The sequence below is a fragment of the Cylas formicarius genome, unplaced genomic scaffold, assembly GCF_029955315.1.
Source record: "Cylas formicarius isolate icCylForm1 unplaced genomic scaffold, icCylForm1.1 PGA_scaffold_5__7_contigs__length_24384050, whole genome shotgun sequence".
Classification (NCBI taxonomy): domain Eukaryota; kingdom Metazoa; phylum Arthropoda; class Insecta; order Coleoptera; family Brentidae; genus Cylas; species Cylas formicarius.
In genome coordinates this window covers 23,458,519-23,484,904 of record NW_026844341.1, presented here as the reverse complement: position 1 = coordinate 23,484,904, position 26,386 = coordinate 23,458,519, and the positions used below count along the sequence as shown (strand labels likewise).

Genomic DNA, 26,386 nt, shown 5'->3' with positions numbered 1-26,386 from the left:
ATTGGATGATTGACAAAGAATGACCTACCTTCGTCGCCGCACTTTTGCGTTTTTATCGGGCGCAACGGTACGCCGAATTCAACCCACTTCTCTAGCGGCCAGTTGGGGTCCGGCGAATACGAAACGACGTAGTTCCTCAGCTCGCCGTTGCGACGCTCCGGCGGCCACCAGGATATGCACGCCGCTGACGCGTTTATAGTTTTGTACTGCAGGTTTAAGACTGAGGAAGGCACTGCAAATTTTAAAAATGCTCTGTCATATATTATTTTTCGAATTCATTAATTTATCGCATTAAATGCTATCGACTTATAATGTAGTTGCCGCAATATAAACCGACCTACCATCCGCTAGCGTTCGAACCTCGACAGGTTCGGAGAACTTTCCAGGTACATTGTTAAAATCGTGGGCTCTCACTCTAAACGCGTACCGGGTGTTGGATTTGAGTTTCGACATCGTCAGCTTCCACGAGTAACTGAAACCGACCGTCATATAATCGCGCACCTCTACAAGCGTGGACCTCGCTCACCTCTTAACGAAGTCGTTTCTTTTGCAGTCGCTTTTCTCCCCCACCATCCAGTAGCACACGGAATAGTACTTGGCGTTCGGCATCGTGTCCCACGACAACCGAACGCTCGACGAAGAGGAGGCGTCGCCCTGCAGGTGGAGAGGTGCGCCCAACACGTCGTCCTCCACGTCGGTACCGTTGCCTGGCGCATCCGCCAATCTATACGTAAGCCATTGTTCCTCGCGGGGGTTGTTCTCGGTGGTAACCCTGAACTGGTAGTCGGTAGATGGCGTCAATCCCGTGATGACGTACTTCCGGTCGAGGGTTTTGCCTACAGATTCGAGCTCCTCGCCGTCCTTGCGCCAGTAGACTTTATAAAACTGCCTGGTGCCGTTACATAACGTGTCGGAGCTCAGTTGGTCCCACTCTAAGCTCACCGACGTCCCGGTAACCGCCTCCGCGTCCAGGTTACGGCTTCCCTTGACACCCGTTGAACAGGTGACCCTCTCAGACTGATCACTCGCGACAGTCGAATACAGCCTCACGTAGAACGTGTAGTTCGTACCATCTCTGAGGCCGTCGGCCAGCTGATAAGTGTTGGTTGTGACGTAATCTGGCCCCTCCGACTCGTCGTCTGAAGAATACGCCCTTATAGACCTTCAACCGGCCGAGACATATGAACCTACCCGATAAAAACGATGATATACTGTAAGCCTGCACAGTAACGTTCGAAGGATTCCTCCAGGTGAGGCACACGGTTCCCGAATCGAACGGCCTACACTTGACGTTCTCCGGCGGGTTCGGGTTCTGAGATTTGTTGATTTTGATCTGAGCGGCCGTCCAAGCTTTGCCCACGGCGTTGACCGCGACGCACTGGTAGATGCCCGAATCGTACGTGAACGTGTGACTAAATATCAACCCGCTCCATTGCTTCTTGATCCTACCCCCGATATTGATGGGCTCGCCGTCTTTCAACCAGTATACTCTCGGCTGGGGTACGCCCCGTGCCTGGCAATCGAGTCTGATCGTTTTCGCCGACGGTGACGACTTCGACGAAGGTGTGACGTTAAAGTAGGGTTTCTGATAAACGTCCAGGTGGTAGGTTTGACTCGTTTGACCTTCGGAGTTGGACGCGACGCACTTGTAGGCGCCCGCCGAGGCCGGGTTTGCGTTGGTTATCGTCAGGTTGGAGGAGTTAGCGAGGAAAACGTTGTCGCCGGTAAACCATTGCACCGTGGGTAGCGGGAAGCCGGTGGCGACGCAAACGAAGTCGACGGTATCACCGATCAGAACGGTTCTGTTCAGAGGGGAATCCGATCGCGGGAAGGCAGGCCCGACGGACGATTTTAGTCTCGGCAAAACTTGCACCGCGACTTTCCTGCTAACTTTCGTCTTGTTGAGTAACTCGTTTTCGGCCACGCATCTGAAATTGCTGAATTAACACCATTTTCGATTCGAACGTCTCAGGGTCCCACCTACCTATAGTTTCCCGAATCCGAGAGTTTGGTACTTCTTATTAACAATGTGCCGTTGGGCAAAGGAACATATCTAAAAGAAGTTGTTAAACTGAATTCCGAACAAAAAAAATTTAGGACAGATCTAATGCCAGTGTTTATTATCTTTAAAGGTTTGAAGTGAGGTGGCTTTTACTTGATGAAAATCCAATTATCAAAATAAATAAGAACTAAAAGTTCAGATTTTCACGAAATTATATATTATGACATGACAATTGTTTCGACAACACCGTTTCTTTATCAAATGTAATATTTAGAAACTACCTGCTACTACATATACCGAAAAATGTTGTGAGAATTTAAGTTCAATAAAGGAGAGGTATTTAAATCTAATTGATCGTTAAGCAATACATTTGAATGTCTCATTTTGTTAATCTCCATGGCTTCCAATAAATTTAATTTAATTAAACTTCATTTTTAGAAAATGTTGTGTTTGTTAAGTTTATGAACAGGTTCATCTCAAAAATCAGGTGTGTACAGGTTGAAATGCCTTTTCCAAAAAATATATTGGACAAACAGGGAGATCCTTCAAGAACACAAAAGAGCGTTAAAAAAATAGTCTAGATTCTAATTATGCAACACACTTAAACACAGAAAAACACATTTTATTTCTTATTTAAAGGTTTATTCAAAATGAATATGAATTACTCAAAAATTCTCATTTACAATTGCTGTTCCACTCAAAAAGGGACTTGAATTTCATCAAATCGTAGATTTGAGGTACTTTGGACGCCGGAAATTCATAAAACAATTGATTTTAACCAAAAGTTGATAGAGATCAATTAGAAAAAGCGGAGTTCCGGATTTTTGAAGCCATTTGCAAAAATTTAAATGAAAAAGTGAGGTTTTTTGATGGAGAATTACAGATTTTATATAATTTTGATTTTGGAAATTAATAATTGATTTTAATAATTGATTTAACTAACCAAAACATTTCATTTTGAGCTGGCGTACGTGAAGAAATCGAAATTTGTCGAAGAGAAGTGTAGGTTCAAGTTGAAAACGGCGGATTGATCGAGAGAGACGCAGTTTTTGTGGCTTCGATTCAACTGGACACTAACGGCTGTCTCGGTAGTGAAAAACGATACGTAAGTATGGTAGTAAAACGCCCCTCTGTATACCCGCGACCGGTAATTACTCAAAAGTCCAATAAATTCGATGAATATTCACCACGCCATTCACGAAACGCCCGATGCGTTATGCGATCTTTTCGTCTGAGTCGAGAAAATTATACGTTTAATTGGCTTGCCGCGGCGTTTTACAGTTAATCCGGAATACGTATTATTTCCACACACGGTTGCTAAACGACCCGCGATGCGGAAAATTGCAAATTTTTGCCGCGAAACGGCAACCAAACGGACGTTCCATTTTTCGTTTTCTTACATTCGGGTGAAACAAAAAACTTCATCTAAAGACTTCATAAAACAGTAAATAAACGTTTAGCTGCCTGGTCGACCTCTATCGGGCGAAGCGCCGCTCCCTGGTCAGTCAGTCTAAAAGCGAAATCGTACAGCGCCGTTGGTATTTATAAAGCTGTCGTCTAAGTTACGCATTCACTTTGAAAATACTTTGATATCGGTGATTCTGTGCACCACCTACTGATACTCACCTTTCGTCTTTTGGTAGAGGTAGTTGGTCGTGCTCCCACCCCAACCCTGCGGGCGGGGTAGAATGAATACTGCACTGCAACAGCAACGGTTGCGATTCGTAGACTGTTTTGTTATCGGAGACGAGAACTTCTTTATCGATAGCTGAAAAATATCAAATAACGGCATTTTCGCGGCGTAGCTTGCGTACGAGTCTAAATTGTTTCCAAAGACAGTATATCAACGGGAGACCCTACAATTCGTTCATAAAAAAGTTCGATGGTGTGGTTCCAATGCTTGTGCGGAGAGGATGGATTTTCCATTTTTCTTCAATTTCTCTTGAGTATTCGGTCTCTCGAAAACAATTAATGTGATTATTCTAAATATTTATTAACGTTTCGATCGTAATTTCGATCTTTTTCAAAATATTCTTATTTTGTATAGGTGACATATATAACAATTAATGACATTTGACGTTGTGTTAATATATTAAAAATAATTTGTCAACGAATATTTTATACGGATTGCAATAGCATGCAAAACAGGTAGGGATGTTTTTTATTATTTTTTATTATATTGGATAATTTAATTTTGTTAGTTTAAAATTGAATGATATATTTTGTTAAGGTTTTTAGAATCGGTTTTGTAATTAATCGAATTTTTGTTTTTTTGGATTTCTATACTTTCATAAAGTTCTCTTTTTTTGGCGGAGGTGTACTTACACGCGACTCTCAACCTGGCAGTGCCGGACAAAAGGGCGCCGACGTCGTTCTTCACCAAACAGCTGTAATTCCCCGCCGCTCCGTCGGCTGCCCTTTTGCCGCCGGTGACGCGCGGTACCCGCAGAACCGCAGCCACGGCCAGCCATCGGTCATTTTCGGATGGCAGTTCGGCCGTTTCCGCGTTCCAACGGTCGCCTTCGGGCGGCAGAGGTCGTCCCTCGTGATACCACGTGACCGTCGGCCTGCCTTGCGACGAGTGGGCGACGCAGCGGAAGACGGCGTCTTGTCCTCTCGCTACGGTGACGTCTCGGGGCCCCTCGACGAGCAGAAGAGACATCGTGACATTGTCGGCTTCGTGGAGGGACCCGGGCAGCGGCGGAGCGGGCGCGGGCGTGTATTGGCTTAAGGCCCTGCTCTTCAGCGCTGAAAATGGAGAAAAAGTTGCTCTTTTACTAGAAACTTAAAAGGCACAGCGTGCCTCATAATTCTTCTTATCGCATTGCTCTATTTAATTTAAAAAAATATATATTTTTGTGTTAAGTTCCACGAAATACGTTGAACAATTTGTAATTCACCTATATTCAACTATATTCAACTATATTAGTTTTAGAAAAAGTCTTCTTTTTCCCCACAAAAAAAAATCCTTTTTTTTAAATACTTCGGAACTTTCGCCCTGTTTCAATGGGTTCCATGCGAGGATGTAACCCTAAGCACCTGACCAATTTCAACTCGATATCTAAAAATTTCGGAAACTTATTTTGTTTCATGGCGACTTTCCGAGCAAAAACCACTAACAGCCGACAAAATGGCCGCCGATGCCTGACCGCCATAATGGAGAAAATTTCGAAGTCCGTAGTTCCAACCGTTTGATTGTTATTCAACTTCAAAAACTCCCCGACTGTCCGTTACGCAGAGCAGACAACAAAAAAAATTGAAAGCGGTTTTTTTTTCGACTGAATATCAATCGATCTGTACTGATGATGACCTCGTACGACGAAACGAAAGTCGATTTTGGAAATTTTAATTCAAAATGGCCGAATGACGGAAGCCTCACTTTTCAAATTTGGGTTTAGATAGTGAAAATAGCCCAAGATCCGTTATAGAGAGGGCTGATGAAATTTTGGGGGTCATTATTATTTTCGTAGTATTTGTTTATATTCCGCGAATGAAAGCGAGATGTTGCCGTAAATATCGTTCGATAAACGAACGCCATATCGAATTGCCGTTTAACAACGCCAGGGCTCTGACTCAATGCGATTTCCCGTGGGAAATCCGCTCGTCTCGAATTAAAATGGCGAAATGTTTGAAATCCGATCAGGAACGTCGGTTCCAAAACGAAAAAGCGAAGAAAATCGAACCGACCTTGTTTAATGTCAAATCGTAAAACAAAAAAAATAAAAAATATTTTAGATATTTTATTCTAATTTTTATTCAAGTTGAAAATAAATTATTGCTAGTAATGATAACTTATACAGGCGTTCTTTTGGAAAATAAAGGTATTTTAAGCAAAAGAACTTTTTGACTCTCCAGTTCGCTTAATGTGGAATAGTTTACTAATAAAGGGCGCGATCGAAAAGCAGCTGTATGACGTCACGATCGTCATCATTAAGCCCTGGCTGCCTAAACTTAACTCAAACCAAATATAAACTTACAAAAAATAAAGCTTCCCCGATTTGATAAAATGTATAATATTAGAACGTATTTAAGCAAGATTTTTTTCTTTCCTCCCGTTTTTGGCTATCCTTTTTAGCACAATTTGAAAAATATAAAAGTTTATACTATTAAAAGAACCAGAATTTAGTATCAAAAGGAAGTCCTTTATTTTCTGGTAGGCGAATGAAACGTTTATCTCACGTTTTATTATTATTATCATGTAAAGCACACTAAGTACAAATACAAATTGGCGTAAATTAAACACAAACATATGAACCAAAAATACACGCAAATAATATAATTCTCGGACTACAACCTGCGCACATGTCGCCGTATACATCGAAAAGCAGCTGTATGACGTCACGATCGTCACCTGGCTGGCTAAACTTAACTCAAACCAAATATAAGCTTCCCCGATTTGATTGTTAAGCTAATTAAACTTGACATCGCCACATGAATAAAATAAATAAAATGTATCTATCCCTTTTAGCACAATTTGGAAGGTAAGATCCGACCCGAATGTTCGACACCCGCATTTTATAAATAATTCCTGTGGACTTTGTTTATGCATTTGGTCTAACGATTTTTTCCGTTTACTCGAAAAGCGTATCGAATTCGAATATCACCATCATTATTTACTTTTAATTTTTAAATTTTCAATAAATAACCAGAAGCAGGACTTAGTCAAACGAGGAATGTTCTTAGCTGCACTAATAATACGAAAACGGGTTTTCGAAACGCGTTCCTGACATACCGTGCTGATAACAAGTTCTGTTTCTTATTCGTCGCATTATAACTGTTAGACGCGGTTGCCTAGCTGCAAGTCGAACCCGCTGCAACGGCCGCGGCCATGGGCGCGCGGCTCTTATTTTTACTCACGCGAGACAAAAATTAATTGAGCTTTTTAAGACTGTCGAGTTTCGCAGTTGAAAATTTCCATTTCCATTCAAAAGCAAACCGCATGGGCCGGGGTCTGCCGCGGTTGCTCAAAGTGCTAAATGTATCGTAAATGCGAGGTTTGCGTCATCTAAACCTTAAGAATTTTTAAATAATTTAGTTAAAAAAACTTTACATCTCATACAGGATGTCCAAAAATTTCTTCTAATCTAATAAAAAGTTTACCCGCAAATGTACTGTTTCATTTTCCGTTGAATCTTATTACAATGTTATAATGTATAATGTATAAGCGAAATTTTCAGTAAAATTTATATACAAGATGTAAAATATTTCTTCTAATCTAATAAACAGTTTTTTGTTAATTTGATTATTTTTTAGTTTTTTGTTAGTTGTGACGCCAGGCTATTTATTATTACGCGGGACTTATCGTGACGTCATACCGCTGCTTTGCGACTTGTCATAGCTATATTCTCAGCTTATAGGTCGTGAATTATATTATTTAAGTTTATTTTTGGCTCGTCTAAGATGTTTTTGTAATTGTGCTTAGTGTGATCCGCATGATAATAACGGAACCAACACAAAAAGAAGAGTTTGAGTACAATCCGTAAAAGGCCAGATAAATATTTTATTCGCCCGCTATCGTCCCATTGGCGCGTAATCTGACCTAATCACCCCCGGGCACAGCCAATCACCGAGCGCTTGAAAGGGGATTTAAATTTTGCTTATATTCGTTACATGGAACTACGAAATTTTTTTTTTTTTGGGAACTGTATCTATTTATAACAATATTTTTTAAATTAGAATTTTGTTCAAGTTCCCTATTATGGAGTACAAGTCGCAGAGAGTTTACAAATTTGATATCGAAACTTCTATGCCGAAAAACTAGCAAAACAACAAAAAAAGCACATTCCAAGATGAACTAAAAAAAACATGGCCGTCCATTTCAATCGATCGAGTTTTAATCTAATTTTGAGCGTATAATATGCAGAACATTCCAATCGCAAACTTTGATACGTTTAGCACTTTTAGGACAAATCGTATATGAGAAACTAAATAAAAGAAAGCGTTACAAAATGTGGAGACGGAAATTTCGATATACCGAGACTTTTTAACCCCCCATAGCATCAGTAACGTACATTATATATAGTGGAGCGCCGTAAGGTTTATACCTCGGAATCCAGGGCCAGTCAATAAATCTTTTTATAAACTTTTATAAAAATATTTTGTGCGATCTTAATTTTTTAATAATTATTATAAATAATTATTAATTTTTTGGAGTTTTCCTTAATTTATATTAGTGTAAAATTAGATTTAAAAAAGAAGAACTATTACAAACTTCATCTTGGGTCTCAAGGGACTGCAGGTATAACGATGACGGGTGGGGACAGCAGCTGTTGGGTGTTGTTAACGCGGGCCCTAATAGAATAGCACACGTGGCAACTTGCTACGCTTGATATGTAGTTGTTGTTTGCTCCGAAAAAAAAAAATTAAGAATTTAATTTTTTTTAAAAATATATTATTGTGCAGTGAGTGTGATAAAAGTTAATTACCGAGTTTTACAAACTTTGAAAATAGTGGCATAAATAGTAAATATTTGTTTATTATTTATATTACATGGTTTTGAAAACTGTGAATATTCAATAGTATATTTTATAATAAATCGATCTTAAAAGTTACAATGTAATGGTAAAATTTAATATATATTTGGAATCTGCATGAAATTTCCTATAAGATAGTGCTTACACAAACAGTGGGTTTATTTTTATGTATTTTATTAATGCAGAAATAATAATTTAATTAATTAAAAAAAAAGAAAATTCCCATCCTTCTGAAATTTTAATTAATTGTGATATAAAGGTTAATTATTAATATTAGTAATTGTTGTTACAGCATCGTATCAAAATGGGTGAACCATCGAATAGTGATAATATAAATAATGATAAATTGGATGTAGCTCTGAATTAAGCTCTGAGCTAAGAGATATTATAAATGTCACTAGAGGAATACCAACACTGAAAGCTGCTTCTGTGGAAAGAGGGGATGGACTTTCTCAGTATTTAAATACTTGCGAATTTGTCTACGTGCATTCAGTATGCACACAAAAATATATCAATAAAGGATGTATTAATGCTTATTTAAAAAAAAGAACACCACATCAACATGCTCTCCACCTAAAAAAAAACTGCAACGGCAACTTCAATTGATTTTGATTGGAAAAATAAGTGCTTTTTATGTGAAAAAGAAGCGGATGAAATGAAGGAAAGAAGAAAGTCCAAAGCCGTAAGACAGCAAATCAGCTACGTAACTACTTCTGAGTTCAAGCAAACTATTTTAAATTTGATAAGCGAAGAGAAAAGCGAATATTGTCGCAATATCCATAAAAGAATTGTAGATGTGTTAGATCTAGTAGCTCAGGCCGCTAAGTATCACGCGGATTGTTATATCCGTTTGAAAACTACCGTGAAACAGACCCAGAGGGATAAAAAAATTCATCCAGTCATAATACAAGTGGATGCAGCAATGGAGCAATTTTCAAATATATTGAAGAAAATGATGACTGCCAGTTTCCACTGGCAGAATTAGTATTGTGACGACAATTGATCATAATCCTGATGGATAATGGATAATATTGTATTCTCCAGTAAATTTGGATCTAATACAATCATATGTATTAAAAAACAACAATATGAAATCCGTCAGCTTTTTTTCAACGTGGCAAAAACGTGTTTGCAAAAAATTTCGAAAAACGAACGGACTTGCAAAATGCTGCGACAGTTTTTAAAAATGAATGCAAAGACATCGATGAAATTTTTAAAGCTGGTGTTACATGCACTCTTGCTTCATACAACGCCCCCCGAAAAAATAAAAGATCTTAACGCATTGAGATATAACTCTTTTTTGAAAGCAACTGCCAAAAATACCCGCGTTAAACTGCCGTCTTTACCACCTACTGCGGATGCCGCTTTTGAACACTTCAAAAGAGTATATTTACAAGTTCAAACATGGTTCGGAAAAGAAATATCACCAGGAGAATGGGGTTGGAAAAATGAACGCGGAATATTGATACCGCAAACAATGACGCAGCGACCAGCTCCAGAATCTTTACCAAAAATTATTTTTTGCGCATGCAAAACAGGATGTGGAGCATCTTGTGGGTGCAGGAAAAGTGGACTAAACTGCACTGCAGCTTGCTTAGAATGCAATGGTGATAGCTGTACTAATCCTTTACCTACAATCTATAAGGTTGTTCGGAAAGTCATTTCGTTTTTTCCCGTCAGAGGACTTAATTACGTTTTTTCGAAACCAACTTCACACTTAAGCCGCATAACCAGTATATGTCTTGAGAGCTGATATTGCAAGGCTTGTGTGTGAAAAAGTTCTATTAATTCTACGCAGTAGTTTTTGGTTGGTGCCCTTTTAAATATGGAGAGCAATAAGCAGCATTTTCGTCATATTTTACTTTTTTACTTCAGAAAAGATAAAAATGCTGTCCAAGCGAGAAAAAAATTGACGGATGTGTATGGAGAAGGCGTGTTAACAGTACGCCAGTGCCAGAACTGGTTTGCAAAATTTCGATCCGGCAATTTTGATGTCGAAGATGCACCACCGTCTGGAAGGCCGGTCGAAGCTGACAAAGATGCGATAAAGGCATTAGTTGATGCAAATCGGCGAATAACCACACGAGAGATCGGTGAGGGATTAAATTTGTCGAATTCGACTGTTTACGGCCATTTGAAAGGCATGGGCTTAACCTCGAAGCTCGATGTGTGGGTGCCCCGTGTCCTTACGAAGCGAAATTTGTGTCGTCGCGTTGACGTGTGTGATTCGCTCCTCAAACGTCAAGAAAATGATCCATTTTTGAAGCGGATTATTACTGGGGACGAAAAATGGGTCGTATACAACAATGTTAAACGCAAGAGAAAAGATGAACCGGCTCAAAGCGTGTCAAAAGCCAACATTTACCAAAAAAAGGTGATGCTCTCCGTTTGGTGGGATATCAAAGGAATCGTTTTTTTTGAGCTTTTGCCGGATAATACAACGATTAATTCAGAAGTCTATTGTCATCAACTGGACAAATTGAATGATTCACTTAAAGAGAAGAGGCCCGAATTAATCAACAGGAAGGGTGTAGTGTTCCACCAGGATAATGCGAGACCTCACACAAGTTTGGTTACTCGCCAAAAACTTTTACAGCTTGAATGGGACGTACTGCAACATCCACCATATTCTCCAGATCTGGCGCCTTCCGACTACTATTTGTTCCGGTCCCTGCAAAATTTTTTGGATGGCAAAACCTTTACCTCAAATGAAGATGTCGAAAACCACCTGAACCAGTTTTTTGCCAGCAAGGACCAAAACTTTTATGAGAGGGGAATTATGTTACTGCCAGAAAGATGGCAAAAGGTGTTGGACCAGAATGGCCAATATATAATTTAATAAAATATTTATTCATTATGCGAAAACTGTCTTTCATGTTCCCCAAAAAAAACGAAATGACTTTCCGAACAACCCAATACATCAACGAAATCGACGACGACGACAATAATGAACAATAATCGATATAGTTGAGGTTAAATTTTCTTTTGTAAATCGTTTTTTTGCGAAAATCTAATAAATTAACATTGAATCTACTCTGCAAACATAATTTATTACATACAAAATTAAGATCTTTACTGTAAACATTTTTCCCCCTTGCGCCTTTCATTTTTCAGTAAATTGTTTATAAAAATTGTTGTAATCGAGATCGGCCAATTTTTTTTTTCACATTTTTATTTGATGTTTTAATAATGCAGTCAAACACTTGTTATACAGAGATTTATTGACTGGCCCCGGGTTCCGAGATTTTACCATTTTTATGCCTTACGGCGCTCCACTAATAGTTGGGAAAAAAAAGCCCCCAAGGTTACGCGCCGCAGTGAATGAACAGTCCGTTACTCTACGATGTGTAAAACGAAGAACGTTTTACCGAAATCGTATATCCGGATCCCGAGATTAAGCATTCGACGCACGTTAGTAGTCGAAATAACGCTTACGTATTCGACGGTGCCGAGACGCGAGTTCGATTTAGATCCGTTATCGTTCAAAAAAATTAAACATTTCGGGCGAAGCTTTACATAAAAATGATTCGAGTAGTAAACCGCGAATACAAAAACAAAAGGCGTGTAAATTATTCAAACCGATCACGGAGACGCCATTCAGCGTCAAAAATTGTTTCGAAAAAGTCCAAAAATAACACTCGCAAAACTTCTGGATTCCTCCCGCGTCGGTTTTTGCTGGGTCGAACTTGCTGACGTTTCGCCAATCATCCTGCTGGCTTCTTCAGAGCTTGACTGAAACTGGCTCGCATTTTATTCTGTACCTGCTTATATGCTGTTCGAGGGGGGCGGAGCTAAATGGGAGACATAAACGGATTTTTCGAATATCGAATAAAAATTTTTTTCATCATCTATGGAATCCAAACTTAGATATGTTATCGAGGCTTCTTCTCTATCCGACTTCGTGAAAAAATCTGTCACCCCTCATGACTCTAATATTCCTCGTCTATAGTTTCGTACTCTTTATTTTCACTTCATTAAACAATTAAAAAGCATTATACCAGATACACAAGATATTCTAGTTAGTTTCGATGTAGAATTCCTCTTTACCAAAGTTCCTATTTCTGAACCTCTCAACATCACTTCAGATATATTAAAATCCGAGAATCTGGACCCGAACCATCTCACCTCAGTTGAAAAATGCTTGTCTGGAACACAATTTTCTTATAACAAACGTCAGGAGCAGCTATGGGTTCTCCACTATCACCAGTCGTCGCGAATATATTTATGGAAGCCTTTGAGACACCTTTCATCTATACACCCTAACATAAGGTTTACGATTGAGTTGGAAACTAATAATAACCTCCCATTCTTAGACATTCTTATCAATAGAAAATCAGACCTAACGTTGGGGTGTTTACAGAAAACCTACGCACACAGACCGATACCTTAATGCATGGTCACATCACCATACTGCCCAAAAATCACTTTACAGAGTCGTAAAACTATCTCAGTCCCAGTCACTGAACCCAGAATTAAAACAAGATACACTTCACTACACTTGCCACTAGGGTCCTTCCTTACATTCAAAAATTCTAAAAAAATATAACGTCAAAACCAGATTTACCACTTGTCCAAAAATCTCTCATTATCTTGGATCCGTCAAAGACAAAATTCCATTTGAGTTTCCAGGAGTTGACAGCATATGCGGCAAAGAATACGTTGGAGAGACCGGACGAAAAATATCAACTAGGCTCAAAGAACATGAAAGAGCCTTAAGACTTTTCGAGAAAACTAAAATTCTTCAATTTTTCTACCTACGAAAAATCCGAGAGTCTAGAAATCTATAAAGAACCTAACAATCTCAACCGCGACTCAGGTCTTTACTTGTCACAACATGAGAATCAGTCATCAGCCCCTCATTTAGCTGCGCCCCCCTCAAGCAGCAGGTACAGAGTAAAATACGAGCCAGTTCCAAGCTCTGAAGAAGATAACGGGATGATGGGATGATTGGCGAAACGTCAGCAAGGTCGACTCAACTTCCACAGTAGCCTGAAAAATTAACTTTTATACTAATTCTAAACTAGATTGGCTGTCAATTCGTCTATCGTCAACAGTTCTTCAACGCCGTTCCCCAAACATATAGCACAAAATACTGAATTAATCTCACTGGTTCCTGCCAATAAACAAAGGCAATGAAAATTTCTTTTTTTACCATCAGAAAGAACCAAGAGTTTGCGTGCATAATTCGATATTTCAATATAAAGAGCAGAGAAACAATTTTTTGGTAACAAATTAAAGTTATTGAAGGTTTAAAAACACAGAGATTGCTGTATGTAGGGAGTTATTCATTACACGAAAACTGTTAACTTTCTTTCAAATTGTATAATATTCCCGTGTAACCAGAAATAGGAATAATTTGGTTCTTCGAATATTCTTCGTTCAGTAATGAAGAATCTGGACGGGAGAGTTTAATTGAAGATGAGAAGAGCTACTTGGAAATGTGTTCCACTCACTGGACCGTGTATTAGTAGAATGTAAAAAAAATATGAGTACAGTTCTTTGGTATATTATTTAGTGGCATAAAAAATAAATTTAAAATGAGTATTCTGATGTTTTATATTTTTATTATTGTTTCACCGTTTATTCACTTGCTGAGTGTAATATTTTACAAATAAATCAAACTAGTCTAAACCCCTCTGTAAACAAAAGATCGTTGAAATATTTCCAAACATGCATACCGGGTGTTATGGTATCAGGCAGGATGTTCTTAAAAATACGAAAAAAAAAATTAAATAAATCGACCAGGAGCAAATGCTGGACTTTACTATTTAGGTTCTGGAATCGTTACCACAGGGCGTAATTGCCACCTTGAAATTAAAAAAAAAATTCAAATTGATATCCTTAAAAAGGGCTATCCAAACGTGGGTAGCCTGCCACCAGATGGCGTTCTCCGACATAATTGCAAACAAGTAATTTTCTAAAAACAATCAATAAATGCAACGATGTGATTTTTTTACGTCATTAGATGGACCCAGGCAAGAACATTAATGACGTTTCCTTCTTTCCGAATGGGCCGATTTCTTATAGGCACTGGATACGCCCAAACATTTACTTAAAGGTCTATTCAGTACCGTTCTTCTAAAACGTCTTTATGTTGGTACACATGTCTCTAACATACGTTCGAAGACGACCTTCGCTCTGGACGCCTCAGCACGTTAATAACTGACGAAAGCGTTGAAAAAGTGAAACAAATGGAAAATCGTCAAATCACTACTACTACCGTAGTGGCCGAAGACCTCGGGAAGTTTTGGGAATGAAACGTGTAGCAGCAAAATTTGTTGCGAAACTGCTTAATTTTGACCAAAAGGAGCATCGCTCAAGAGCTTTTAATATATATTAATATAATATGCTCAAGAAGATCGTAACCGGTAACGAATCATGGATATATGGTTATGACGTCGAAACCAAAGCCCGGTCGTTCCAATGGAAGAACCTAGAATCATCAGGACCAAAAAAAAAGGACGTCAAGTTCGATCAGATCTTTGATTATCGTGGCATAGTACATCAAGAGTTTTTACCACAAGGTCGTACGGTTAATAACGAGTATTACCTTGAAGTTGTGCGCAGTTGGCGAGAAGCAATCCGAAGAAAACTTCCGAAATTGTGATCTCATCATTGCTTGTGTCTAACTTTTTGGCCAAAAACAAAACCACAAGCAGAACTTATGCACCATATTCACCGCGCGCCTTTTCTTGTTCCTAAAACTTAAGAAACCTATGAAAGGAACAATTGCGAGGAGATAAACAAAAATCGCTGGAAAAACTCAAGACTATACCAGAAAGTGCTTACCAGAAGCGCTACGAGTATTGGAAAAAACGTCGGCACAAGTGTTTTATATCTGGATGGGATTACTTTAAAGGGGAGAACATTAATTTTGATAAATAAATAAATACTTAAAAGGCTTACTTTTTGAACACACCTTGTACAGCGATCTAGCGTACGTGAGTTTCTTGTCCCAGGGATCCGAGCCACTTCGGACATTTCCGGGATTTTACCGTACGGGTTTGGGAGCATGTAAAACGTTTGATATACTTTTACCGTTTTACCACACTTGTCGCATAATATACTATTAAGACCATCTCGATAATTATGAATGAGTAATTTCTGTCAATATAGATGCTTACTACTTAAAACGTCAGGAATTCATAAACTTAGTTAATCTTTAACTATATTGATGCGCGACTAAACCTAATTTTTTGTTTAGTTTCCTTTAGAGATAAAGTAAAAAGCATCTAACAAAAAGTATTTGAATTTATCACATCTTTAAAAAAAAATTTCACTCTCGTGTCATTAATATAAGAAAATTGTGCAGAAAACGGGTATGAAAATTGAAGATGGCATTTACGCCCTCTGGTGGCCATTTCAGACCCTCAAAAAAATCCAGCATTTCCGGTTGGTTGATTTACATAATACATATTTTTTTAAACTCTCAAGAATATTCGTTTCCCCAATACCGTGCCTCGTTGCCCTTACTGGGACACTAGGTAAAGTCTGTTCATAGATATAGATATATATGCTTAGAATTTAATTATTTGGGGTTTTGTTAGGAAAGATACTGTGATTACTTGCATTGTCCAGTACAATTACGCTATTAGGAAGAATGTTTGGAATTAGCTTGTTTTTAAACCAACTTTCAAATAAATCAGCGGTGGTGTCTTCATGGTAATTCAGAGAAGAATCTTTAATATTTTTCGCAAACCGAGAAAGTCCATTTGGAATCCAACCATCTTTATAGACAGCATGCAAGAATGTGGCCGTTTCTTCTAAAGATGCTTGCTTGCTGGCACCACGTTTAATGAGAGCCAAATAAACATTGTTTATAACTTCCTTAGTCTCAATAGAACAGTATTTTCTACATTTGGGCGGGAGCAACTCCTGAGATACACTAGACTCGCACATATTTTGCATAATTCGCACACGATTCAACACACGCTGTATTACACACGTAATAAGAATGATTACTAATAAACTTAAACTAAGTAGTATACGAAACCAATGAATATTAAACACAGGTAGGTATAAATTTATTTTCTATTATCGGCTACAATTTTACCCGAATTTAAATTCCGAAACTTTAGGTAATAATCTTGTTGCACGCTTGGGTAAACAATTGGCCACTTTCTCATATCTATGAACAGACCATACATTCTAACTATCAGAACGTCAAATACTGAGGGACTGTATCGAATCTATCCGGGCTTACACAAAAAATAAGAACGCCATCCGATTAAATGTATGGTAATATATGGAAGCCCTTGCTGTAACGTCTTGAAAACAGTTGAGGTGATTGCCTTCTGTTTACGTCGGTCAGGCGGGCTCTTATTTCGACACGAATCGACAATCTGAATCGTCTTCGAGCAGTAAAAAGTCAACGCGGGCGAAAACGGACGATCAATCATCGAGGTCCCAGGATGTTGACGCGTTTTGTGAGCAAAGTTTGACAACCCTGATCGATCGCCCAGCAAGCAGTGAATATTTGAGACATTTCCTTTCGTCGATCTACCACAAACGATTGGATATGGACGTTCACCTATCAAATAGCAAGTATACTAATTATTTAGCGTAAACATTAAATACGAATGCATTTTTTCAATAAACTGCCATATTGTTTTTTGCATTTTACTTTTTAACACGGCAATTGTATGAAAAATAAATGGACAAATTTTTTTTATCTGCTAATTTACATAATTAAGTTGTATTTTCTATTTAATGGGACCTCAACAGATCTAAACACACAAAAAACTAGGTTGGCCTTGAACAGAATCCTCACGAAAATCAGTTTTAATATTGTATCGCCTTTCAATAGTTTGCGTTGCGCCGACAGTCGCTCTCAGTCCGTTGTTCGATAAGTATTGTGGTTTTTTGTGATGACGCGCCGTGCCAAGCAATTACGATGGAACAAATTGCTTCAGGTATGTATATTCAGAAAAATTTATTTTAAAAGATTGGCACATTATTGTCTGAATTCATTGCGTGACTTATTTAATAGTATTTTTTCGTAGTTTTTATTACAAACACAGCTTAAATGTTGCCAAGATTATCCACCCTTATCAACTTTTTTGAAATTATATAGTTTGATATTATATATAGCGATTACAAGACAGAGATAATAGAGAATTACAGAAAAAATATTATACACTAAATAAGGAGATCAAACGACAAGTAATAAATAGAAAGAATAATAGTTGGGAGAAAAGATGCGAATATATTGAACAATATATAGGAGGCACTAGGAGTTCTGAGGCATGGCGTACTATTAAGAATATCAGAAAAAACGCGAAAAATTGTGCATTTCCAAATAACATATCTAATCAACAATGGACAACACACTTTAAAGATCTATTAGAGGAAAAAAGGCCGGAATTTGCAAACGATATGGTGGAAGTCATCGAACGAGAAAATGAGAACACAGCTAGATGTGAAGAAAATAGCAAAACACCTTAAGAATAAAAAAGCACCGGGCATAGCGGGAATATACCCAGAATTTCTGAAATATGGCCCTAATGAACTGTTCGAGGTCTTGGCTAAACTTTTTGAGAGATGCATAAATGGTGAAGAATTGCCCACAGATTGGCGAAATTCTTATATAACGCCTATACATAAGAAAGGAGACGAGAGCAACCCTAAAAATTATCGCGGAATTGCAGTGATATGTACAATAGGTAGAATATACTCAAAAATAATACGAGATCTGGTTGAGAAAGCTATAGAAGATAAACAACCAGAAGAACAAGCAGGCTTTAGAACAGGGTGCTCAACTGTGGACAATATCTTTACGATTAAAATAGCGTGCGAAAAAAGAGTACAAAGAAATAGGGAATTGCACATAGCCTTAATTGACCTTGAAAAGGCGTACGATAGCATCCCATTGTCGCAATTATGGATGACCCTAGGAAAAGCAGAGATACCCTATAACTTAAGGAGCTCCATAAAAAACCTATATAAAAATAATTCCACTAGAGTAAGAAATGGAAAAAACTATACTGAAGCATTCTTTACCACTAAAGGCTTACGACAGGGCTGTTGTCTCTCACCTACACTTTTCAAGATTTACTTAGATAACGCTTTAGAGAAATGGAGTAGGAAGATTAGTGAGATGGGACTGAGAGTGGGAGACTACCCATTGTACAGTTTATATTTTGCGGACGATCAGATAGTCATAGCAGAGGACCAGGACGATCTCAACTATATGATACGAAAACTGAAAGATGAATATCAAGCTGCTGGCCTTACAATAAATTGGGAAAAATCAGAATATATAATAGTAGGGAACGAACATCAAGAAGACCTAATATTAGAAAATCATAAACTCAAAGGTGTAAAAACTTGTAAATATCTAGGAGTTACGCTTAACAAGCAGGGCAGCAGTGACGATGAAATAAAGGAAAGAACCAATAAAGGTAAAAAGGTTATAAGAGAGTTGAACTCGATCTTATGGGATAAAACAATTACAAAAGAAACGAAAAAACGGATATACACTAGCATCGTCCAGAGTATAATCACATACGGATCCGAAACGTGGGATATGACAAAAAAGAACAGAAACAAATTGATGACGACGGAAATGGACTTCTTACGACGTAGCTGCAGAAAATCAAAAATGGAAAGAGTAAGAAATGACACCATAAGGGAAAGCATGAACATGAACACAAATATAATAGAACAAATAGAGAAAAAACAGCTGATATGGTTTGGACATACGAAAAGAATGGACGATACAAGATGGCCCAAACGCCTACTCGAGTGGGTACCAGTAGAGAAAAGAAAACGTGGAAGACCTCGAAGAAGCTGGAGGAATGAGGTAGATGAAGCTATGACATCCAGAGGGCTAGAGGAAGACATGTGTCTGGATAGAAAGAAATGGAAACTGGGGACGGAGAGGCGGCACGTACCGTAGAAATCCGTTATATATATATATATATATATATATATATATATATATATATATATATATATATATATATATATATATATATATATATATATATATATATATATATAGTTTGATATTGATATCGTCTACTTGAAGCGTTCTCGTAGATCCTATTTAACTGCTTCCAACCAACAATTTAAGTGACCAATTTTTGTTTGCCACAGTGTTCCGATAGAAAAATTCATATAGTCAGCAACAGCACAAAAATTAAAAATATTTTATCCTAACCTATTTCGTGTTCCTCGTTTGGCTCATGGTATCCATAGGGCGGCAAAATGTATAAGAGAAGAGTTTTCATTGGTAAATGATTTAAATAATCAATAGCTGCTCGTCAAGCATAAGCCCTAAGTATTTTTATTTTTATTATCTTATTTATCTTAATGTCAAAGTTATTATTTATTTTATTTTTTTATTTAAATAAAATGTATTTAGTTTTTCCAACGTTTAATTTTAATTCGGTATTTAATAACCAGTTGCAATAGCCTTTTAAGTCATTGTTTGCTATATTTGCCAATACTTATCAATTTTTTGATGACGTACAACATCCAAATTGTTTCTAAGAAGACCTTCGCGCCAAGAAGTTTGAATTAGTTAAAAAAGTAATCGAAGATCCAAACGGTGAAAGAAATTTTAATATTTATAAAAAAAATATATTCTCTTGTACCTCTGATTCATCGACAGATTCGAGGTAGTTGTTTCGGGTACTGTTGGTACTGCGATAATTAAATTAATTGACGAAATTATTGTAAAATGTAAAATGAATAATGGCAAATATTGATGAAGAGGACAACAAGAAAAAAAAGTCAATCCTCTAAGAACTCCTTTTCAGAAACATGAAATTTTAAAAATCCTGCGTTTCTGGAGAAACTAAATCCAGTGACAGCAAGTGTCAACCTACTACAAAGCACGGGTTTACCTGAAAACTGCGACGTCATGTTTGATGCCGCTGTTGTGGAGATTAACGAGGGAGAATCTGGTTTCAATATAAGAGACGGGTCTCTGAAAATAAGTTCACCTTTGCGTTCCAAGCACGAAAATGGAAAGAGCAGAATCAAATACGAACTTCAAAGGCAATTGCTGTTAAAGAAAAGGCATCTTGAAAGTGTTAGCCAACCGGAAGAACCTGCTGGCAAACTGGAAGACAAATTAGAAGACAAATCTTGGATATCATTTACCAAGCCAAGAACAATTGGAGATACATATAGACCATTCAAATGCAATGTAATAATTAATATCTATTTAATTAATAATTAATATAATTAATATTAATATGTAATAATAATATCTGTATAATTTTGTAGAAAAGAAACACCAGCTTTCGTTTCTGAAATAAAACTTACGCAAAAAAAAACACAATATTGGTTTTGTAAAGAATTATTTAGAGCAGTGCACTATACAAGATATTTTCTATATTTATTGGGTCAGGACAATTACACAAAATTTTTTTCTCTCCTTCTTGTTTGCATGCATGAATTCATCTTATTTTATGCTCTAAACACGGAATCTGATATACAAATAAGTACCACACGTAGATTTTTAATTTAATATTTATTTCATCAAAAAACAATATTATTAAAGTATAAATTATTATAAGGAAATAATAAAATGTGGCGGCTTGAGTTTTACAGTAAAAAATCCTAAATTATATTAACAAAACTCGATTGAGATTGTAGACCTGAAATATTTTTATTTTCAGCCTCCTCATTAACTGGTGGAACTGGAGGTGGAGTGCCTTTATCACGAGGAATTGGTCTCTTTGCAGATAGGACGTTCGGATAAACAATCTTACCTCTATTTTTTTTCGAGAATCCTCGTGTAGATGTCGTGCAGAAATAACAATCATTCTCATGGTTTTGAGGCTCACTCCAAATCATTGGCATTGAAAACGGCATGGATTTGTGACTTTCTTCAAGCCAACCTCTCAACGTTCTTGAGCAGCTATATACTTTTGGCAACCAACCTTTATCTCGCTCATCGATGGAAAATCCAAAGTATAGCTTATAAGCTGTTTTAACCAGATCGATCATGAAATGTCGTTGTGTTTTTAGTATGTATTCCCCACAAATGTAGCAAAAACAATCTGAGGAATTTTTACGAGTCCGTGGCATGGGCGAATGATCCTGGTAGTCGTGCCCAACAGCTATCTGTGAAACGCATCATTGAATTGAATTGAATTGAGTCCGTGGCATTTTGTAACCTAAAATCACATAAAATTAATTTTAAAACAACTTTCAAACTTCTATTTTCACTCAAACTACACATCAAATACTTAATTCCAATGTAGAGAACATGAACTTTATGCAAAACTTACCAAAATCTTTGATATGAAAGGTAAACAATTAAACGACAAGTTTTCACTGAACTGTTGTAGTGTCACAATGAATACTGCGCATGCGCATATTTACTACCATAAAAATCACCTTCGGCACTTCCCTCCATTCTCTTACAACTCTCTGAAACTCATTTTGTAAATTAGTATATTTACTTTTTGTAACGTTGACGAATGAAAAAATTGAAAAAAAAAGCAAAATTTTGAAATATAAAAAAAATCGGCCAACGGGGATAGATTCAAACCGTTTGAATCATTATATTTATCATAAAAATTTTTAAAATATTTAAACATTGTACAAATGAAAATTTATATGACATAATCTGTTAAACATTGACGTCTTTCTACCTCCCTCTTAGATCTAGGAAGAGGTGAGTTCATTTCGGGTTTCTCCTTTCTTAAAAAAAATTATACATATAATAAATAGGTTTTTTCTAAGTTTTTACAATGCATAAAATATAAGGTTGTTCGGAAAGTCATTTCGTTTATTCCCGTCAGAGGACTTAATTACGTTTTTTCGAAACCAACTTCACACTTAAGCCGCATAACCATTATATGTCTTGAGAGCTGATATTGCAAGGCTTGTGTGTGAAAAAGTTCTATTAATTCTACGCAGTAGTTTTTGGTTGGTGCCCTTTTAAATATGGAGAGCAATAAGCAGCATTTTCGTCATATTTTACTTCTTTACTTCAGTAAAGGTAAAAATGCTGTCCAAGCGAGAAAAAAATTGACGGATGTGTATGGAGAAGGCGTGTTAACAGTACGCCAGTGCCAGAACTGGTTTGCAAAATTTCGATCCGGCAATTTTGATGTCGAAGATGCACCACCGTCTGGAAGGCCGGTCGAAGCTGACAAAGATGCGATAAAGGCATTAGTTGATGCAAATCGGCGAATAACTACACGAGAGATCGGTGAGAAATTAAATTTGTCGAATTCGACTGTTTATGGCCATTTGAAAGGCATGGGCTTAACCTCGAAGCTCGATGTGTGGGTGCCCCATGTCCTTACGGAGCGAAATTTGTGTCGTCGCGTTGACGTGTGTGATTCGCTCCTCAAACGTCAAGAAAATGATCCATTTTTGAAGCGGATTATTACTGGGGACGAAAAATGGGTCGTATACAACAATGTTAAATACAAGAGGTCATGGAGCAGAAAAGATGAACCGACTCAAAACGTGTCAAAAGCCAACATTCACCAAAAAAAGGTGATGCTCTCCGTTTGGTGGGATGCCAAAGGAATCGTTTTTTTTGAGCTTTTGCCGGACAATACAACGATTAATTCAGAAGTCTATTGTCATCAACTGGACAAATTGAATGATTCACTTAAAGAAAAGAGGCCCGAATTAATCAACAGGAAGGGTGTAGTGTTCCACCAGGATAATGCGAGACCTCACACAAGTTTGGTTACTCGCCAAAAACTTTTACAGCTTGAATGGGACGTACTGCAACATCCACCATATTCTCCAGATCTGGCGCCTTCCGACTACTATTTGTTCCGGTCCCTGCAAAATTTTTTGGATGGCAAAACCTTTACCTCAAATGAAGATGTCGAAAACCACCTGAACCAGTTTTTTGCCAGCAAGGACCAAAACTTTTATGAGAGGGGAATTATGTTACTGCCAGAAAGATGGCAAAAGGTGTTGGACCAGAACGGCCAATATATAATTTAATAAAATATTTATTCATTATACGAAAACTGTCTTTCATATTCCCCAAAAAAAACGAAATGACTTTCCGAACAACCCAATAACTGGATTTCGTTGAAAAAGACTGGTACGGTTAATTTTTTTATTATAAATATAGTAATTACTTGTAGAAATTCACCTTTAAAACAAACTTTTCGTAAGGAAAATAGTATATCTTCTGCACTTATCGCATTCCTGAAATTTGTGTCCCCTTTGAATTTTCACATGTCAAAATTTTATCGAAGCTTTCCCTTTTATCCTCTTGTTTAACTAATTTTAAGTCCCCTTATTTTTTATCTACTTTTTCCATTTTTTTTAATTTCAAAACAAAAATAGTGAAACATAACCTCAAAATACCATATGTTGACTGAACTGTTAAATGACATTTCGAGACGTCAAATAAATTAACGAAGCTCCTTTCCGGTGTAAAGTCAATATGCTTAGTTCACAACTTCATGAAGAAATTCATCAATTACTTCGCGATTTATTGTCAGTGTGAAACGAGCATTAGAGCAGCGGAATCCATAGAAGGGACTTCGAACGCATTAGGAATCCTTTCAAAAATAAACGTCGCAAAATGTTATTAGATTAATGTCTTTGTGCTTTTCTTTTTTTAAGCTGTCCTCGTCTTCTTCAGATGGCGGTATAAAAAAAAAACAAAACCTTTTTTACTTTTTTCGCTTTTCTCAATATCCGAACCACACTGGATTATTCTGTTGGAGTCCTTGGATAACTTAAACTTCGAGTAGGTCGGGCCCGGGAAGGAAATCCTATTAAAAAATGGACAAGTAACGCTCCGAGCGCGAGAACAAGGAAATGTGGTCGACGGCCTCGAGAGACAAAATCGAATTCATCCCCCGGCCTTCTCCGGCTACCCGTTGACACGGTTTCCTTGCCATTTAGGGTGCATCGACCCTGGACGAATGCAGTGGGACGCAGGAACGGATCGATGACGCGTGGGAGGAATCGGGGAGGAAAAACGAACATCATTGGGGGGGGGGGGGGGGGTCGATGGAAAATTTCGTAGAAGCCGGATCGACGTTATTGATGAACGATTTTTGCACTACGTAACTTAAAAACATCCGAACCTTTGCAGTGTCAGATCTCGATTATTTTAGATTTCAGATGGTCCTAAAGGGCATAGAGCTGATAACATGTCTGTTAGTTTTCACAATTTGTATTTTGTTCACCACAACCTTTGAATGAGTCCGAAAACAACCCTACACTTGCCACCCTTGTCCTTTCTTACATTCAAAACATCACTGACGTTATAAAATATAACCTAACTTTTTTTTATGAAACTTGAGAGCTGCTGTGCAATAAAAGATATGAGGCGGTAAATCTTCTACAAAATTACAAGTCAGTGAAATTTGCTAAGAATAAAAGGTATTTTTTTTTGGATCAGCAACTGCTGGGATTTAAAAAAGTGTGAAAGTTGGGTTAGGTCGCTGATTATGTTTATTTTTGCCACAAAAATCGCTACTAGGAATCAGAAACCCCTCTTCTTTGAACAGATAAGACAAATAATAAAAAAATAATAGTCACTATGAAAAATAAGAGAGTTAATTTCAAATATTTCACAAGGAAGCGAGATACGCATAAATTCAACTTTCGCATGAAAGTTTATGCACTTCATGCCAGCAGGATGACAAAACAGCTCAGGTGCTATAGTCAATGTCAAAAAGGTTCACCGAACAGAGAAAGCTATTAGACACCCCAAATCTACCTTCTGCCTCGATCAGTGAAGATGGTTATTTTTCTCCACCTACCACCAAAACGGCTACGCCATCAACTTCTCGCTGTGACACTCGATTTTGCTCTAACTCAGCTTTTTCTTCAAAACAGGAACAAGGGGATATTTGGAAACATATTGCGAAAGTCATATACGCTTCGGGAACTCCTATCAGTAGAAAAGAAAATAAAAGCGTCCATTGGAGCTGCCTACGCAATACATTTTATCGAATACTGTATTACTGAATGAAGTTTATCATTTGGTGAACTTTTTACTCTAGATCAATATCTGTATTTTATAAAACATTTTAGGGAAAACAAATATACGGGAAAATATATGATGAGTGAAGTATTTGATGAAATTGGTCTTAATAGAATTGTTACTTACGTTAAGGATAATGCCAGAAATATGACAAAAGTGTGGTAGTGCTAGCAGTAAAAATATTGAGAGCTCCCGATATCCTATTATGGCTGCACTCTGGTAAAATAATGATAAACTCTGCTAAGTAGATAGTAAAAGATTCAGCAAGAGAAACTCCCTGAAACAAATGTGTGCTGCAGACTTTGGCAATACCCGATGAAGCATATGATTGGATGATGATATATTTTAGAATAAAATTAATAAATGTTTGGTTATTTTTAAGCATATAAAAAAGTGGATAATTATATTGTAATCAAATGACGCGTAATCGAATCAAAGAAATAAAAGACTGTTTTAAAAGCAAACTACCAAACGCACCTGCTCTGGTGATGAAGATAAAATATGCGTAAATGCATATCTAAAAAAGTGTTATGAATAAAAAATATGTTATTTTAAGACGAAATATTCTTAAATGACATGAATGACCAATATGTGACAAAATACTAGTAAATGACGGTCATATGACATGAAATTTAATTAAAGGCCATTTTACATCACTGACTATTAACAATAAAATAATTACAAAATTCAGGCGGCGCTCAGGTTTATACAAGAGAGAAATAATCGCTAAAAGTGAGGTTAATGTTACGTCGGTGGTTATGTTCGGGAGCGTGTGTGCACGTAGGGTACGTTGACGTATACGTAGAAGTTCTCCGAGAGTAAAAATCATGACTGACGGACAAAATGCAGGCGGAAGGAAACGGGCTGTGTTTGTTTATTATTCAGGCGATAGCGTTTTTCTGACGAAACGTTCTGTGTGAACTTCGCCGCTGACATGTAATGCGAATTCAAAAACGGTTTTTAGCCAAAGGA

The 26,386-nt window shown here is 37.4% G+C and overlaps 1 protein-coding gene and 1 long non-coding RNA gene across 5 annotated transcripts in view; one reads left to right on the top strand and one right to left on the bottom strand.

Moving 5' to 3' along the window:
- LOC132701847 (immunoglobulin superfamily DCC subclass member 4-like) overlaps positions 1–26,386 on the bottom strand; it is a 69,582-nt gene that overhangs the window by 5,001 nt on the left and 38,195 nt on the right. The window contains exons 1-9 of one of the 4 annotated variants that reach the window (XM_060670085.1): positions 21,198–21,516; positions 16,679–17,005; positions 4,328–4,750; positions 3,629–3,770; positions 1,985–2,053; positions 1,192–1,928; positions 527–1,139; positions 342–472; positions 29–232 (exon numbers count right to left, since the gene is read on the bottom strand). In XM_060670085.1, coding sequence (XP_060526068.1) covers positions 29–232; positions 342–472; positions 527–1,139; positions 1,192–1,928; positions 1,985–2,053; positions 3,629–3,770; positions 4,328–4,750; positions 16,679–17,005; positions 21,198–21,516 — 2,965 coding nt within the window. Of the gene's footprint in view, positions 1–28; positions 233–341; positions 473–526; positions 1,140–1,191; positions 1,929–1,984; positions 2,054–3,628; positions 3,771–4,327; positions 4,751–15,025; positions 15,293–16,678; positions 17,006–21,197; positions 21,517–26,386 lie in introns of those variants that run through there. The other 3 variants (XM_060670087.1, XM_060670089.1, XM_060670088.1) reach the window with 3 other exon arrangements.
- Positions 17,070–21,595, top strand: LOC132701848 (uncharacterized). Its single transcript, XR_009618823.1, has 3 exons — positions 17,070–17,387; positions 21,105–21,399; positions 21,457–21,595. It is a non-coding gene; the product is annotated as an uncharacterized LOC132701848 (long non-coding RNA).